The sequence below is a fragment of the Echiichthys vipera genome (assembly GCF_963691815.1).
Source record: "Echiichthys vipera genome assembly, chromosome: X".
In the NCBI taxonomy this organism is placed as follows: Eukaryota; Metazoa; Chordata; class Actinopteri; order Perciformes; family Trachinidae; genus Echiichthys; species Echiichthys vipera.
Window position 1 is genome coordinate 44,212,811 of NC_139825.1, and position 13,940 is coordinate 44,226,750.

At 43.8% G+C, this 13,940-nt stretch overlaps 2 protein-coding genes across 3 annotated transcripts in view; one reads left to right on the top strand and one right to left on the bottom strand.

Annotated features, from left to right (window-relative positions):
- Positions 1–9,112, top strand: part of flnba (filamin B a) — a 91,281-nt gene extending 82,169 nt beyond the window's left edge. For both annotated transcript variants that reach the window (XM_083939930.1, XM_083939931.1), the window contains 5 exons: positions 2,984–3,116; positions 3,231–3,407; positions 3,494–3,712; positions 6,313–6,522; positions 7,895–9,112. In XM_083939930.1, coding sequence (XP_083796056.1) covers positions 2,984–3,116; positions 3,231–3,407; positions 3,494–3,712; positions 6,313–6,522; positions 7,895–8,082 — 927 coding nt within the window. In that variant the 3' untranslated portion in view covers positions 8,083–9,112. The remainder of the gene's footprint in view (positions 1–2,983; positions 3,117–3,230; positions 3,408–3,493; positions 3,713–6,312; positions 6,523–7,894) is intronic.
- A 1,984-nt stretch (positions 9,113–11,096) lies between these two features.
- Positions 11,097–13,256, bottom strand: LOC310965449 (E3 ubiquitin-protein ligase TRIM39-like). The gene has a single exon (XM_083939054.1). It carries the CDS (start codon positions 13,084–13,086, stop codon positions 11,911–11,913), a length of 1,176 nt encoding a protein of 391 aa, XP_083795180.1. The 5' UTR covers positions 13,087–13,256; the 3' UTR covers positions 11,097–11,910.
- Between the last annotated feature and the right edge of the window lie 684 nt (positions 13,257–13,940).

The following is a 13,940-nucleotide window of genomic DNA, read 5'->3' on the forward strand; positions in this document are numbered from 1 at the left end:
TACTTCAAACATATTTTCAGAGCTTTTTTTTTATTGCAACAAAGTGAAAAAACCTTTGGAGACACTTTTAAGATGATCTTCTGCTGCCTTGAATATAACGCACATCAGTCGAACCCTCGCAGTTGTTCAGATAGTCAGGGTAAAGTATTTGAATTTCCTTTATGCAACTGGCCTCATGGATGTGACCACAGCCAGGCAAACACAAGTCAACGCAAGTGTCAAAAATGGGTATGATTAATTTGTTTTGGGACACGGTATGAACGAGGCAAATGGGACACATTTTATCTGCTATATATTATATTAAATATCTGAGAAAATGGAAAATTACCTGTTTTTAATTACCCAAAGAGGTGCATTTAATTGTTTATGTCTAACCAATCAAAACACAAAAGAGATTAAATTTACAATCATGTAAGATTAAATTAAAAAGCAGCATTTCTAGATCATTAGTTCTCAAACTTCCTTTATAATGTACTTCCTTTCAACAAAGAACCCCCTGACCATGAAAAAACAAATATAAAGAGGCGCCATCAGTGTCTTGATTCACTAAACAACTTTGAAAAACACTTAAAATACAAAAAAAACTTGCTACTGTTTGACAGTTCACAGTTAACGACAGTTCACATAGAAATGCTGAATATGAAATGGAGTTAATCAAATTAATTTATTGTACTTATTATCCTTTAATTATTCTAGGAGTCATGCATGAATAATATTTTAAAAGTTAACATTTAAAAAAAACCTCATGTACCCCCTGCAGTACTCACAAGTACCTCTAGGGGTGTGCAGACCCCCTTTTGAGAATCACCGTTCGAGATAACCATTCATTCATCTTCAACCGCTTATCCCGGGGTCGGGGTCGCGGGGGGCTGGAGCCGATCCCAGCTGACATCGGGCGTGAGCCGGGGTCCACCCTGGACAGGACGCCAGTCTATCACAGGGCACATAGAGACGAACAGAGACAGACAACCATTCACACCTACGGGTGATTTAGAGTCATCAAACCAAACAGTTCATTGATAATTAAACTTGTTAAAGATCATGCCAGTCAACTAATGTTCAGACTCTACGATGAACTCTTTCCATATTGGACGCATTTCATCATCAAATAGACAGATTTCCCCCCTAAACAGACTCAGCTGATGAGATTTAGATGCTTTTAATGACATTTTGTTTGTGATGGAGGAACTGGGGGGGAAAGAAAAACGTAAAAAAGGATAAATCCTCAAATATATGTTGCCTCTGGACTGTTTTGCCTGGCTCTGGTCACCCCTCTTCTGTCTGGTGTGGAACTGCTGGTGTTTCTCTTGTGTTTCATTTAAAGGCTTTTAACAGCACCTTCATCATCATCATCATCATCATCGTCGTCAGCTCCCTGGTCGCCAAGCTACAGCAGTTGGAGGCGGGCCACACGCTGTACTTTTAGAGACTGTTTGTTTCTTGTTTGTAGCTGAAGATAAACCTTTTCATGTGTTAGTTAAAGTCTTACAGCACAGCCAGGAGATAGAGTCGTAAGCTCTCTTAATGAGAGGAACGCATCAGTGTAAGACGATATGACAGTTTATCCTTTTAATGTCAGGTCACTTCATTCAGGTCACAGTTGACCCAAAGTGCTTTGCAGTCAAGGCAGATGAATAAATCCTGCCTCAGTAGAAATTAAAAATACACAAATAAGAGTGTAATCAAAAAGAATACAACATGAAACCCCAGAAAACATTTAGGACTAAAGTAATTAAAACAGAGAGAGATTCAAATAATAGAGAGCTTACTCCAGGTAGGGAATGAGTCCTTACCCCAAGTGAAGGAGTTCAAGTACCTCCGGATCATGTTCACGAGTGAGGGGACGATGGAGCGTGAGTTTGGCCCGAGAATCGGAGCAGCGGGGGCGGAGCTGCAGTCGCTCTACCGCACCGTTGTAACGAAAAGAGAGCTGAGGAAGGCAAAGCTCTGGATCTACAGGTCAATCTTGGTTCCTACCCTCACCTGTGGTCATGAAAGCTGGGTCATGACCGAAAGAACGAGGTCGAGGGTACAAGCGGCCGAAATGTGTTTTCTCCGGAGGGGGGCTGGAGTCTCCCTTAGAGAGAGGGTGAGAAGTTCAGCATCCATGAAGAACTCGGAGTAGAGCCGCTGCTCCTTAGTGTTGAAAGGAGCCAGTTGAGGTGGTTCAGGATCATCTAGTAAGGATGAACCCTGGGCGCCTCCCTAGGGAGGTGTTCCAGGCACGTCCAGCTGGGAGGAGGCCTCGGGGAAGACCCAGGACCAGGTGGAGAGATTAGATCTCCACACTGGCTTGGGAACGCCTCAGGATCCCCCAGTTAGAGCTGGTTAATGTGGCCCGGGAAAGGGAAGTTTGGGGTCCCCTGCTAAAGCTGCGACCCGACCCAGGATAAGAGGTTGAAGATGAGATGAGATGAGAGCGGGGGGAGCGGGGTAATATTTGGAGAAAAAAGTGCAGATTTGAGATTCAGAGTAGGACCTTGTAACGTCCTTCATTCTTTCCAAACTTCAAAACACAGTATTTTCAGAGTGTGCTGCAGACATAGTTGCCTGCACGGCATGCAGCAGCGTCTGTGTTGATCCTGAAGCGATGTAGTTCAACAGGGAGTGCAAAACAAAACTTTGAATCTCATAAATCTGCAACTTCTCAGTAAACACCTAGTTCATATCAGCCTCAATTCTCTAAATAATTAATTTGAAGGAGATGGTAATATCATTGAGGTTCTTCAAATATACTCCATAAAGACTTAAAGACTGTACTATAACACTGCAGTGTCAATGTGTTTAACGTAGCTTTTTAACACGTGTGTCTGCCTCTGTCTGCTGAAGCTGCACCAACAGGAGCTCAGGTAAGACTGAAAACAGTCTGTTGTGTGAAGCACTTCTCTCTTCTACATAAAAGTGAGTGTTTGTTTGTGTGTGTGTGTCTTATTTTCCTCCCGCTTGTTAAACCCTCACTATACGTTGACTCTGACTTGGGTAGGAGTCTGGTCTGAAGGTGAATCACCCAGCAGCCTTTGCGGTGCGTCTGAATGGAGCGCAGGGCAAGATGGAGGCCAAAGTCCACAGCCCCTCTGGAGCTCTGGAGGAGTGTGTCGTCACTGAGCAGGAAAAAGGTGTCTGTTGCGTGTGTGTGTGTCTTTTCGAAGCAACATTTAGCGACTTAGAGAGGTCTAAAGAAGCCAGATATTGGGTCTTCTTGTAACCAAATCTTCCTACCTGTCCTCCAGACAAGTACGCAATCCGGTTCATCCCCAGGGAGAACGGTGTTCACACTATCAACGTCAAGTTCAACGGCTCTCACATCCCAGGAAGTCCTTTCCAGGTCCGAGTCGGAGAGCCAGGACAGACTGGAGAGCCCGGACTGGTCTCTGCGTATGGAGCTGGACTGGAGAGAGGCACAACAGGTGGGTCACCTTTCTGTCTGTTAATATTAAATAATGAAAGATTTTTATCAAAGGCCAAATTATAAATTCTAATGAATGTTTTGTAGGTACCCAGTCAGAGTTCGTCATTAACAACACTAGAGCGGGCCCCGGGGCCTTGGCCGTGACCATCGAGGGTCCGTCCAAGGTAAAGATGGACTGCAAGGAGGTTCCAGAAGGCTACAAGGTGCAGTACACTCCCATGGCGCCTGGAAACTATGTGATAAGCATCAAATATGGAGGACCGAACCACATCACTGGCAGTCCATTCAAAGCCAAAGTCACAGGTAAAAACATCACTCACCTGTACTGTGTCGGCTGTTAGCGAGGTATGTAAAATGAATTCTCTGTTTGGTTGTTTAGTGCATTTTTCTTTCTGTGGGCAACTACATAATCGTATAAAATATATCTTTCTAATAGCTTCAATGCAGTTTTACAGCAGAGAATATCTAAATCTGTACAGTGACATTATTTTAATATTTTTTGCTATTTAAGTTTAATATCAAACGGGTGTCAAATGCATCTAAACTCAAAGATCCACTTGAAAATGCTTATTTTGTGACACATCCCATGTCCTTATTTTCCCACCTACATAAACACAAATAATTAATCCTGGTAGGTTCATTCTGTGAAATGCAGGAGCGTAGTAACTAAAGATGGAGCAGATGAGGCAGAATTTGTGCAACTCATTTTATGGAAAATCCTGTTTTTGCAAAGTAACCATCAATCTTCAACCGCTTGTCCCTGACGGTGTCGCGGGGGGGGGGGGGGGGGCTGAGACCTGTTGTGGAAATGGATTTCTTCAATAAAGATCAACAAACAGGATCAGCTTTTCTCAAAGTATTTTCCTCTGCAGACAAAAATACGTTCACCCCTGCTTCCTCACAAAACTCAGAGTTTAGCAGGAATGACCCCGAACCCACTGGTGCTCAGACTTTTAGAGGAGGAGACCCCCCATCCAGACAGACAAGGTCACAAGGTCACAGATAGAACGAGCTACGCCTTGGTTGGGTGACGTCTTTAGACCAAACGAACATGCCTCAGACATTACAACCCTCCTCTGACCTTCTCTCATCACAAGGTCTCTAACACAGGGTCCACATAGGTCAAGGTCTCTAAAACAGGGTCCACACAGGCCAAGGTCTCTAAAACAGGGCCCACATAGGCCAAGGTCTCTAAAACAGGGCCCACATAGGCCAAGGTCTCTAACACAGGGTCTACATAGGCCAAGGTCTCTAAAACAGGGTCCACATAGGTCAAGGTCTCTAAAACAGGGTCCACATAGGCCAAGGTCTCTAAAACAGGGTCCACATAGGCCAAGGTCTCTAAAACAGGGTCCACACAGGCCAAGGTCTCTAAAACAGGGTCCACACAGGCCAAGGTCTCTAAAACAGGGTCCACATAGGACAAGGTCTCTAAAACAGGGTCCACACAGGCCAAGGTCTCTAAAACAGGGTCTACATAGGCCAAGGTCTCTAAAACAGGGTCCACATAGGCCAAGGTCTCTAAAACAGGGTCCACACAGGCCAAGGTCTCTAAAACAGGGTCTACATAGGCCAAGGTCTCTAAAACAGGGTCCACACAGGCCAAGGTCTCTAAAACAGGGTCCACATAGGTCAAGGTCTCTAAAACAGGGTCTACATAGGCCAAGGTCTCTAAAACAGGGTCCACATAGGCCAAGGTCTCTAAAACAGGGTCCACATAGGCCAAGGTCTCTAAAACAGGGTCCACATAGGCCAAGGTCTCTAAAACAGGGTCCACATAGGCCAAGGTCTCTAAAACAGGGTCCACATAGGTCAAGGTCTCTAAAACAGGGTCCACATAGACCAAGGTCTCTAAAACAGGGTCTACATAGGCCAAGGTCTCTAAAACAGGGTCCACACAGGCCAAGGTCTCTAAAACAGGGTCCACACAGGCCAAGGTCTCTAAAACAGGGTCCACATAGGCCAAGGTCTCTAAAACAGGGACAAACATAGGCCAAGGTCTCTAAAACAGGGTCTACATAGGCCAAGGTCTCTAAAACAGGGTCTACATAGGCCAAGGTCTCTAAAACAGGGTCCACATAGGCCAAGGTCTCTAAAACAGGGTCCACACAGGCCAAGGTCTCTAAAACAGGGTCTACATAGGCCAAGGTCTCTAAAACAGGGTCCACACAGGCCAAGGTCTCTAAAACAGGGTCCACATAGGTCAAGGTCTCTAAAACAGGGTCTACATAGGCCAAGGTCTCTAAAACAGGGTCTACATAGGCCAAGGTCTCTAAAACAGGGTCCACATAGGCCAAGGTCTCTAAAACAGGGTCCACATAGGCCAAGGTTTCTAAAACAGGGTCCACACAGGCCAAGGTCTCTAAAACAGGGTCCACATAGACCAAGGTCTCTAAAACAGGGTCCACATAGGCCATAAAAACAGTCATGACTTATCTGCAAGAAACAGGATTTACAGAAGGTTATTTGCGTTATCCATTAAGCACCAACACGCTCTGCACTCGTCACATGATCAGGTTAAACAGAGGAGACAGTGAACTGCGTCTGACCTGACAAAACTATGATTATGAATTACAAATATACAAAATTCCCAGCTGACATCGGGCGTGAGGCGGGGTCCACCCTGAACAGGACGCCAGTCTATCACAGGACACATAGAGACGAACAGAGACAGACAACCATTCACACCTACGGGTGATTTAGAGTCATCAATGAACCGAACACCTGCACGTCTTTGGACTGTGGGAGGAAACCGGAGAACCCGGAGAAAACCCACGCAGACACGGGGACAACATGCAAACTTCCTTTGCATAGCACGTTGTTATTATGATCCCCAAAGCATTTTCTGAAAGTTTTAAAAGCTGCCACTAAAAATGATCCTACCTGATTTTTCCCTCTTTCAGGTGTTAGGCTGGTGAATGTGACCAACGCCAGCGAGACGTCAACCCTGACTGTGGATCCAGCAGTAAGGCCGTCCAGCAGCAGCTTCACCAAGAGTGCCATGCCCTCGATGAACGACTCCGACGCCAGCAAGGTGTTGAGCCGGGGATCTGGCCTCAGCAAGGCCTTCGTGGGCCAGAAAAGCAACTTCTCCGTCGACTGCAGCAAGGCCGGTAAGGAAGAGTTCAATCACAACGTATCTCACCAGTGACCTGAGGTGATGCAGTGAATGTGAACTAGTCATACTGTATGTGTTTACTGTCGGGTTCAGCTTTGTTTGGTTGGTCAGGTGATCACGATGCCAACTTAGGTGCATGAACAAACAATGCTACAGTGCAGAACCTAATATACATGTACCATGGACAGTTTGGAGTCGTGTGCTTTGTCTTAGAAATACTGTACGTTTGTTTTCTCCTGTAGAAATGACAGTTTTGTCCCGTTGATCCAACGCTTCCAAAGGTCCAGACTGAAATATCTTTGATTCAAAGTGTTTATTGTCATGTGCACAGTAAAGAAACAAGTTTCCCTTTACAATGTTATACAAATTCTTAATTTCTAAGAAGAAAGAAAAATAAACAAAATATACAAATAATATACAAAAAAAGCAATATTTAAAAAGTAGCTTATATAACAGTTACGTAAAATAACAAGCAATAAGATAAGAGATAAGAAAAACTGTCTGTCACAAGTGACAGAAATTCGTCTTTGACAGGGCAGGAGAAGAAGAATTCCTTTATTTGTCCCGCAATGGGGAAATTCAATTTTTTCACTGTATTATTATTTTGTCATGTTGCACACACACAGGCCCGAAATATACACACAAACACAAACAGCACCTATATACATGCAACCAATGGAGAGATGTTAGAGTGAGGGGGCTGCCAGTGACCAGCGCCCCGAGCAGTTGGGGGTTCCGGTTCACAGCCAAGTCACCTATGGACTGAGCTACTGTCGTCTTTGACAGGGCAGGTTCAATTTACACAAAATAAATAAATACGTACAAAACCAACAGTCCCAAACAATGACAATACATTAATGCCAAAAGATGCAAGCAGGGCAAAGGGGTGACTGAGTGGAGTGCGATATGATATATGTGTGACTGTTCAGTGTGGTGATGGCAGTGGGGATGAAAAGAAAAGATAAAAGCAGTATTTGTTGAGGTAGAATAAGAAGTTCAGCATCCGTGAGGAACTCGGAGTAGAGCCGCTGCTCCTTTGTGTTGAAAGGAGCCAGTTGAGGTGGTTCAGGATCATCTAGTAAGGATGAACCCTGGGCGCCTCCCTAGGGAGGTGTTCCAGGCACGTCCAGCTGGGAGGAGGCCTCGGGGAAGACCCAGGACCAGGTGGAGAGATTAGATCTCCACACTGGCCTGGGAACGCCTCAGGATCCCCCAGTTAGAGCTGGTTAATGTGGCCCGGGAAAGGGAAGTTTGGGGTCCCCTGATAAAGCTGCTGCCCCCACGACCCGACCCCGGATACGCAGTTGAAGATGAGATGAGATGTTCGTATACTTTACTAAGCTGTGATCTTCTCCTCCTCTTTCCAGGTAAGAACATGCTCCTGGTGGGTGTATATGGTCCTCAGGTCCCCTGCGAGGAGGTCCTGGTCAAACACATGGGCAACCTGCAGTACAATGTAAGCTACATGCTGAAGGAGCGGGGCAACTACATCCTGGTGGTCAAGTGGGGTGAGGACCACATCCCAGGGTCCCCCTTTCTTGTCGCCGTCCCATGAGGCCCCGAGAATCCTCCTGTACCATTTTTGCATCCGTGTTTGAGTGGACACATTAGTAGCACTTCAAAAAAACTGTCCAACAACAACGTTATGTGTAAATTTTGCAATAGGTATAAAGAATTTACTGCTCTGACACAATTGATTTTTTTGCTCTTAAAAAAAAAAGAGAGAAATTTGTGATATTTAAAACACTAATTATAAAAAAAACAAACTTTAAGGGAAGGGAAATAACTGGAATAACACAGCACTTTGCTTCAGGTTACTTTACTACAGGAATACAATGAAATACACGTGTAACCTGGACTTCTGTGAGGTTTATTAGTGGTTTTATTGTCTAAAAAGGACCTTTTGAGTCCTACAATTGTTGCCTTTTTCTAAACAAAATGATGAACGCAACAAATGACGTAACATCTAATCTTAAAAGGAGAAAACTGGAATCTCTGTTTGGCCGACTGTCAGTGTAATGTTCCTTTAACGCGGGGACAGACTGCACTCAAACTGTCCGCGACTACTGATCTCTCAGACTACCACGAGTACATATTGTTGCCATAACGAATGAATGACTTTTAAAAGCTGCCTTCACACTACTGTTTCCTGTACTGTACGACAGACTACTCGATTACGTGCTAGCGTTAAGGGTTCATCGCCGTTCCTCTGGTTTTCCTTCAGCTGTGTTTTTCACACGAACGGATCTCAATTCTAACTTTGTGGCTCAGTTTCTGATCTGCTTCACGTCTGGATGATCAGGGTCCATCATCCTTACGTGTTTGTTTGATTGTACTTTCACTGTAAACACTAAAAATTGGATCTGAGCTAAAAAAAAAAAAAAAAATAGAGGTCAAATGTTTGTATCTTGTAGAAATCCGGATGAATCTGTCTGTCTTTTCTGGATGTTGTTGCCTAATCATTGCTACTTTTGATAAGGATTTTTGCATGAGAATAAATAAATAACTTCTCATTTTGTATTAGGGAACGGGTGCTTTGATGTGAAACTAAACCCTGAGATGATGTACATTTGATAATTAAAATAAACTGGAATTAAGAAGCTTGACCTCAGTCTTTTATTTTCTGCATCTCAACACAGGGTTTTTTTTTTTTTGTGTGCGTTTTCCAGCAGCAGAAGTATTTTTGTGATCTGACATACTGACATGAACAGCGCCACTTTGAATGATGTGAGTTTATTCCCATGGAGGCAAGATAATACAATATTTCAAATGTAATATTTGTGAAGTGGACCCCAACAGTAGCCCATAACTAGAAACCAACTGAGATATACTTTGAAAAGTGAATAAATTGCACCCTCTGCAGTCCACTGTGAACATTTCAGTGCCTTGATAAACTCAGTATGCAGGGAGTTCATTCTTCTGTGTTCTTTCCACATTCGCAGTGTTGCACAGTTATAAAGCTATTGCTATTTTAAATTGAAGCACAATCATTGAACAATAAGTTACTGATCTGCTAACTTACACATTCATGCATATCTATTTTGATGCTGACAGAAGCGTTCCTGTTGGAATAAATGTGCATAAAGTAATCTCATATTTACTCAAATTGCCTTTACATATAGTCTAACCTTACTTGGTGTGTGTGTGTATAGCCAATTCGTGCTGAGTGGATGCAGGTCAAGGAAATCAGATAAGCGGGACTGTTGAGGAGTCACCAAAAGGGGGGTCTGTGAAAACACAGACCCTGCTCAACTGATTAATGACAGGACATGTTTTAAGGCTTCTTTAGAGTTGTAAAGTCATAAAGACAATGAATTGTCCATATGTCTTGAGTTGCAGCTATGTGACCCTCACCTTAAGAATGGTAATTCATTGTAAACTTTGTAACCACGAAAAGCCAATAAAATCAGGAACTCGGCAGTGTGTGCTTCAGAGCGGTAGGAGACAGTAGCTGAACACATCTCTGTCCGTTCTCCTTGCAAGTAAAATAACTCTTGTCTTTCTCTCTTTTGTTAAGTTTTGGGTGTTTTAGGTTGCTTAAACCTGACAGTTCCCCAGAGCTGAGCAGAGGCGTACAGCTGCTGAATGCTCTCTGAGATCAAGTTAAAGACGACCGAACATTGAACTCTGGAGAACTGGCTGCTGTTGTATTCGACGGCACAACACATTTTATTATTTTAGTGTTTCTTAAAGATAATTAATTATATATGATGGACAAGCAGTTGTAGTTATTTTATATACATTTGAAATTGAAAGATCGTTTAATTAAATGTAAAAGTTTAAATGCAATTCATTAATAACTCAAAGCAATTTCAGTCAAAAGCATCTCATCTCATCTCATCTCATCTTCAGCCTCTTATCCGGGGTCGAGTCTCGGGGGCAGCAGCTTTAGCAGGGGACCCCAAACTTCCCTTTCCCGGGCCACATTAACCAGCTCTAACTGCGGGACCCTGAGGTGTTCCCAGGCCAGTGTGGAGATCTAATCTCTCCACCTGGTCCTGGGTCTTCCCTGAGGTCTCCTCCCAGCTGGACGTGACTGGAACTGGACTTGGCTATTTGTCTAGGAAGACGTTTCACCTCTCATCCAAGAGGCTTCATCAGTTCATGTACGCATCTGACCAGGCTGGGACTGGGACCTAATCCAGTTTGGAGGGGTGTCCCGATTGAGGCCAAGTCTGGGTGGATCCATATGCCTCCAGGTCTGGACAATACTCTGAACGGTGCTCAGAGGGAAAGTTAAAGCCTTTGAAATCTTTTTATATCCTTCTCCTAACTTGTGCCGATCCACAACTTTAACCCTGAGCTTGGTCCAGTCCCAGCCTGGTCCTGGTCCTGGTCCTGGTCCTGTCCCAGCCTGGTCAGATGCGTACATGAACTGATGAAGCCTCTTGGTTGAGAGGTGAAACGTCTTCCTAGACAAATAACCAGTCCAGTTGCTTTTGACTGAAATTGCTTTGGGGATAAAGACGACCTGGACACATGAGAACATTCACAGGCTGATTCATTATTAAGTGTATTAAATGTAAACAGTATTTTTTAGTGTTTAAATGGAGATAAAGAATTAAGGCATACAGTGAAAAATGTTTATTCAAACTTCAAACAGTTCCATCATTGTCTTCTGGTTATCAATCCTTTTCAGTGACTAATGTAAATTTAAACGATTTAAAATGAAGTCTCAGAAGTCGTTAAGTCGCTGAGTATGGAAAAAGTTTAATATGAAAGAGAAACTCTTCGTATTCGACGTGATGTAACTGCATGACCGGCTGCTCGCCCCACTCTCATCGTATGTAGGCGTATAACTTGCATAAAGAAATTTATGTTCATTTCAAAATTACAATCTTTAAATTCTGATCAACCACATCAACCATATCAACTTGTCGTCATCACCTATTGAGAGTTTCCTCCGGTGCACTAAGTCACGGTTATCACCATAATGAAACAGACCTGTCGTCTTATTCTGTGTGAGCATAAATCTGCATGAATATCCCAAAATCTGAACTGATTAACGATACAACGACCCATAATAATGCACTCTTTGTGGGTCAAAAGATGCATTTATTTCAACTATTCTCAGTGATTTAACTATAGATCACATACATCATATAATAACAATTTAACTGTTTAAAACAAATACATAAAATGTGAAAAAAACAACCTTATGGATTCCTAAAATACCGTAGACCCCATCTATTGTAATTATAACTTTGTCATTCAACAAAGTACCAACAGCATTTACATTTTAAATGTAAACATCCAAATTCTGATAAAACCACACAAAAGAATAAAAAAGAAAGACTCCATAAGTGGAATCATAAAGTATACTTTACACTTATCTTCCACATAGTTGAATACGTTGTAATCTGAGCATCAGACAATCAGCAGATTAAATAAAAGGCCACCGACGCTTGCCCTCTGCAGAGTCCTTCACTGGTAAAATCTTCAGTGGGAGTGCATTCAAAGTGCATATGTACGGGTACAGTCTCTCGGTGAAAGTGTGTGTGAAGGTGTGTATGTGTGTGTCAGTATCAGGGTCGTTGAATGACAGTTTTCCTTTGTTGCAGTCCAGATGAACTCTGATCCTCTGGAGCTTCTTCTTCACTGAGAGAACAGTTTTTGCACCTGGTGAGGAGTGTGCTACGTATTCATCATCATCAAACATTATTCTCCAAAATCCAGACTTTGGTTGTTCTTTCCTCTGGACAGACTCTGCTGCCACACCGACTTTCCAGTATGTATTGCCCCCAACCTCAATATCCCAGCTGTGAGTCCCGGAGTTAAAGCCCTCAGAGCCGAGGACAGACGGGTAGAAAACAATCCGCTCTGGATTGTCTGGAAGCTTCTGTTTCTCTCCGTTTCTCACGCTGGTCAGATCTTCAGACAGGATGAGGTGTTGTTCTGCAGTGTTTGGATCTAGAATCACAGGAGTGTAGGAGACCATCTGCTTCATCTTGTCCCAGATGTGGAAGGTCAGGTTGCCCAGGTGTTTGGCCTCGTCTATCAGAGCTCCTGAGAGCAGCTGTGGATCATCCAGCAGGGGGCGCTGCTGGACTCTTTCCACTGCAGCCTTGTAGTTCTGCAGGAATGAGACGTCTGCAGCTCTCAGCTCCTCCTCTGTGGCTCTGATTGTGTCTGAGAGAGCTGCTATCTCTCTGCTCAGAGCCTCAATCTTCTCCTTCATCAGCTGACTCCTCTGCTCCTCTTCCTCCTTCAGAGCAGAGATCCTGGCCTCCTCTTCCTCTTGTAGAAACTGGTGCAGCTTCTTAAACTGCTCCTTAATCTGCCTCTCTGTGTGTCGGGCCTGGACCTTAATGTGTCCTGCTGTTTCATCACAGTTGCCTTTAACTTGTTCAAACAGCTTCAGTTTGTCCTGTAAGGGCTTCAGGGATTTCTGGAGCTCCTCTCTGTGATCCTGTGCAGCTTCATCGATGGGTCTGAATCTGTGGTCGGTGTGTTTTTTTGAGTCTCTGCAGACGACACACACTGGCTGCTGATGGTCCAGACAGAAGAGTCTGAGCTTCTCAGAGTGCAGACTGCAGAGAGCCTCAGATGCTGCTGCCATATTTTCTGTGAGTAATGATGGAAACACGGCCTTTTAGATCAGCTACTCTATGTCTTATGTTGTATTCTGTCGTGTAGTCATCCTCTGTCAAAGTTGGTTGCGTTCTGATCGTTATTTTCTCTCGGTGTATATATATATCTTCTCTCTGTGCAACTAATACAACCTGTATTTCTTCAGTTTTTCTCAAGTGCGTCAGGAAAAGGGTGGAACTATGTCATGCCCTTTTGATTTTTGTCCAACCCTTTAATAAAACTGCCAAGGTAATCACAGCTGGGAGTTGTTGGACAAGATAAACAACATACCAACCCCAACATACTGGTAATTGGCTATACTTTCAGTCTTAAGAGCTGTAGCGCTATCAAGACTAAGACTCTTGTCTTGTCTGAACTACTAAACTCACAAGTCTGAACTTGGAATACTTGGTATTGAGAAACGGCTCTTGTGTCTGTGTCAAGCATTGCTAACATAAATATCCTCACCTTAAAGGCCCCTGAACACCCACACTGGTGTTTTCAGTTATTCTGGCTGATTAGACCTCTGCTTTGGGTTGAAGGTAGGCGGTGTCCGTCTACCACTAAGAATGATTAAGGTGTACTTTGTCCCCCCTTAACAGGTGAAACAAAGCTAACAGGAGACTCAGTGTCAAGATCTGGTTCTGTCAGTATCCTCCTCTCTTCCTTTTGTGTGAGTTTGTCTCCCTCTGTCTGTGTTTCCCTGCATGTGTGTGTCTTCTGTTGTCTAGGTCCGGTATGCGTTCCCCCCAAGCTGCAGTCTGTTACTCTGATCACCTGTGCCACCATATATACCTTGAGCTGACAGGCATGCAGCGCCGGACCGTTGTAGACCCTTTACTG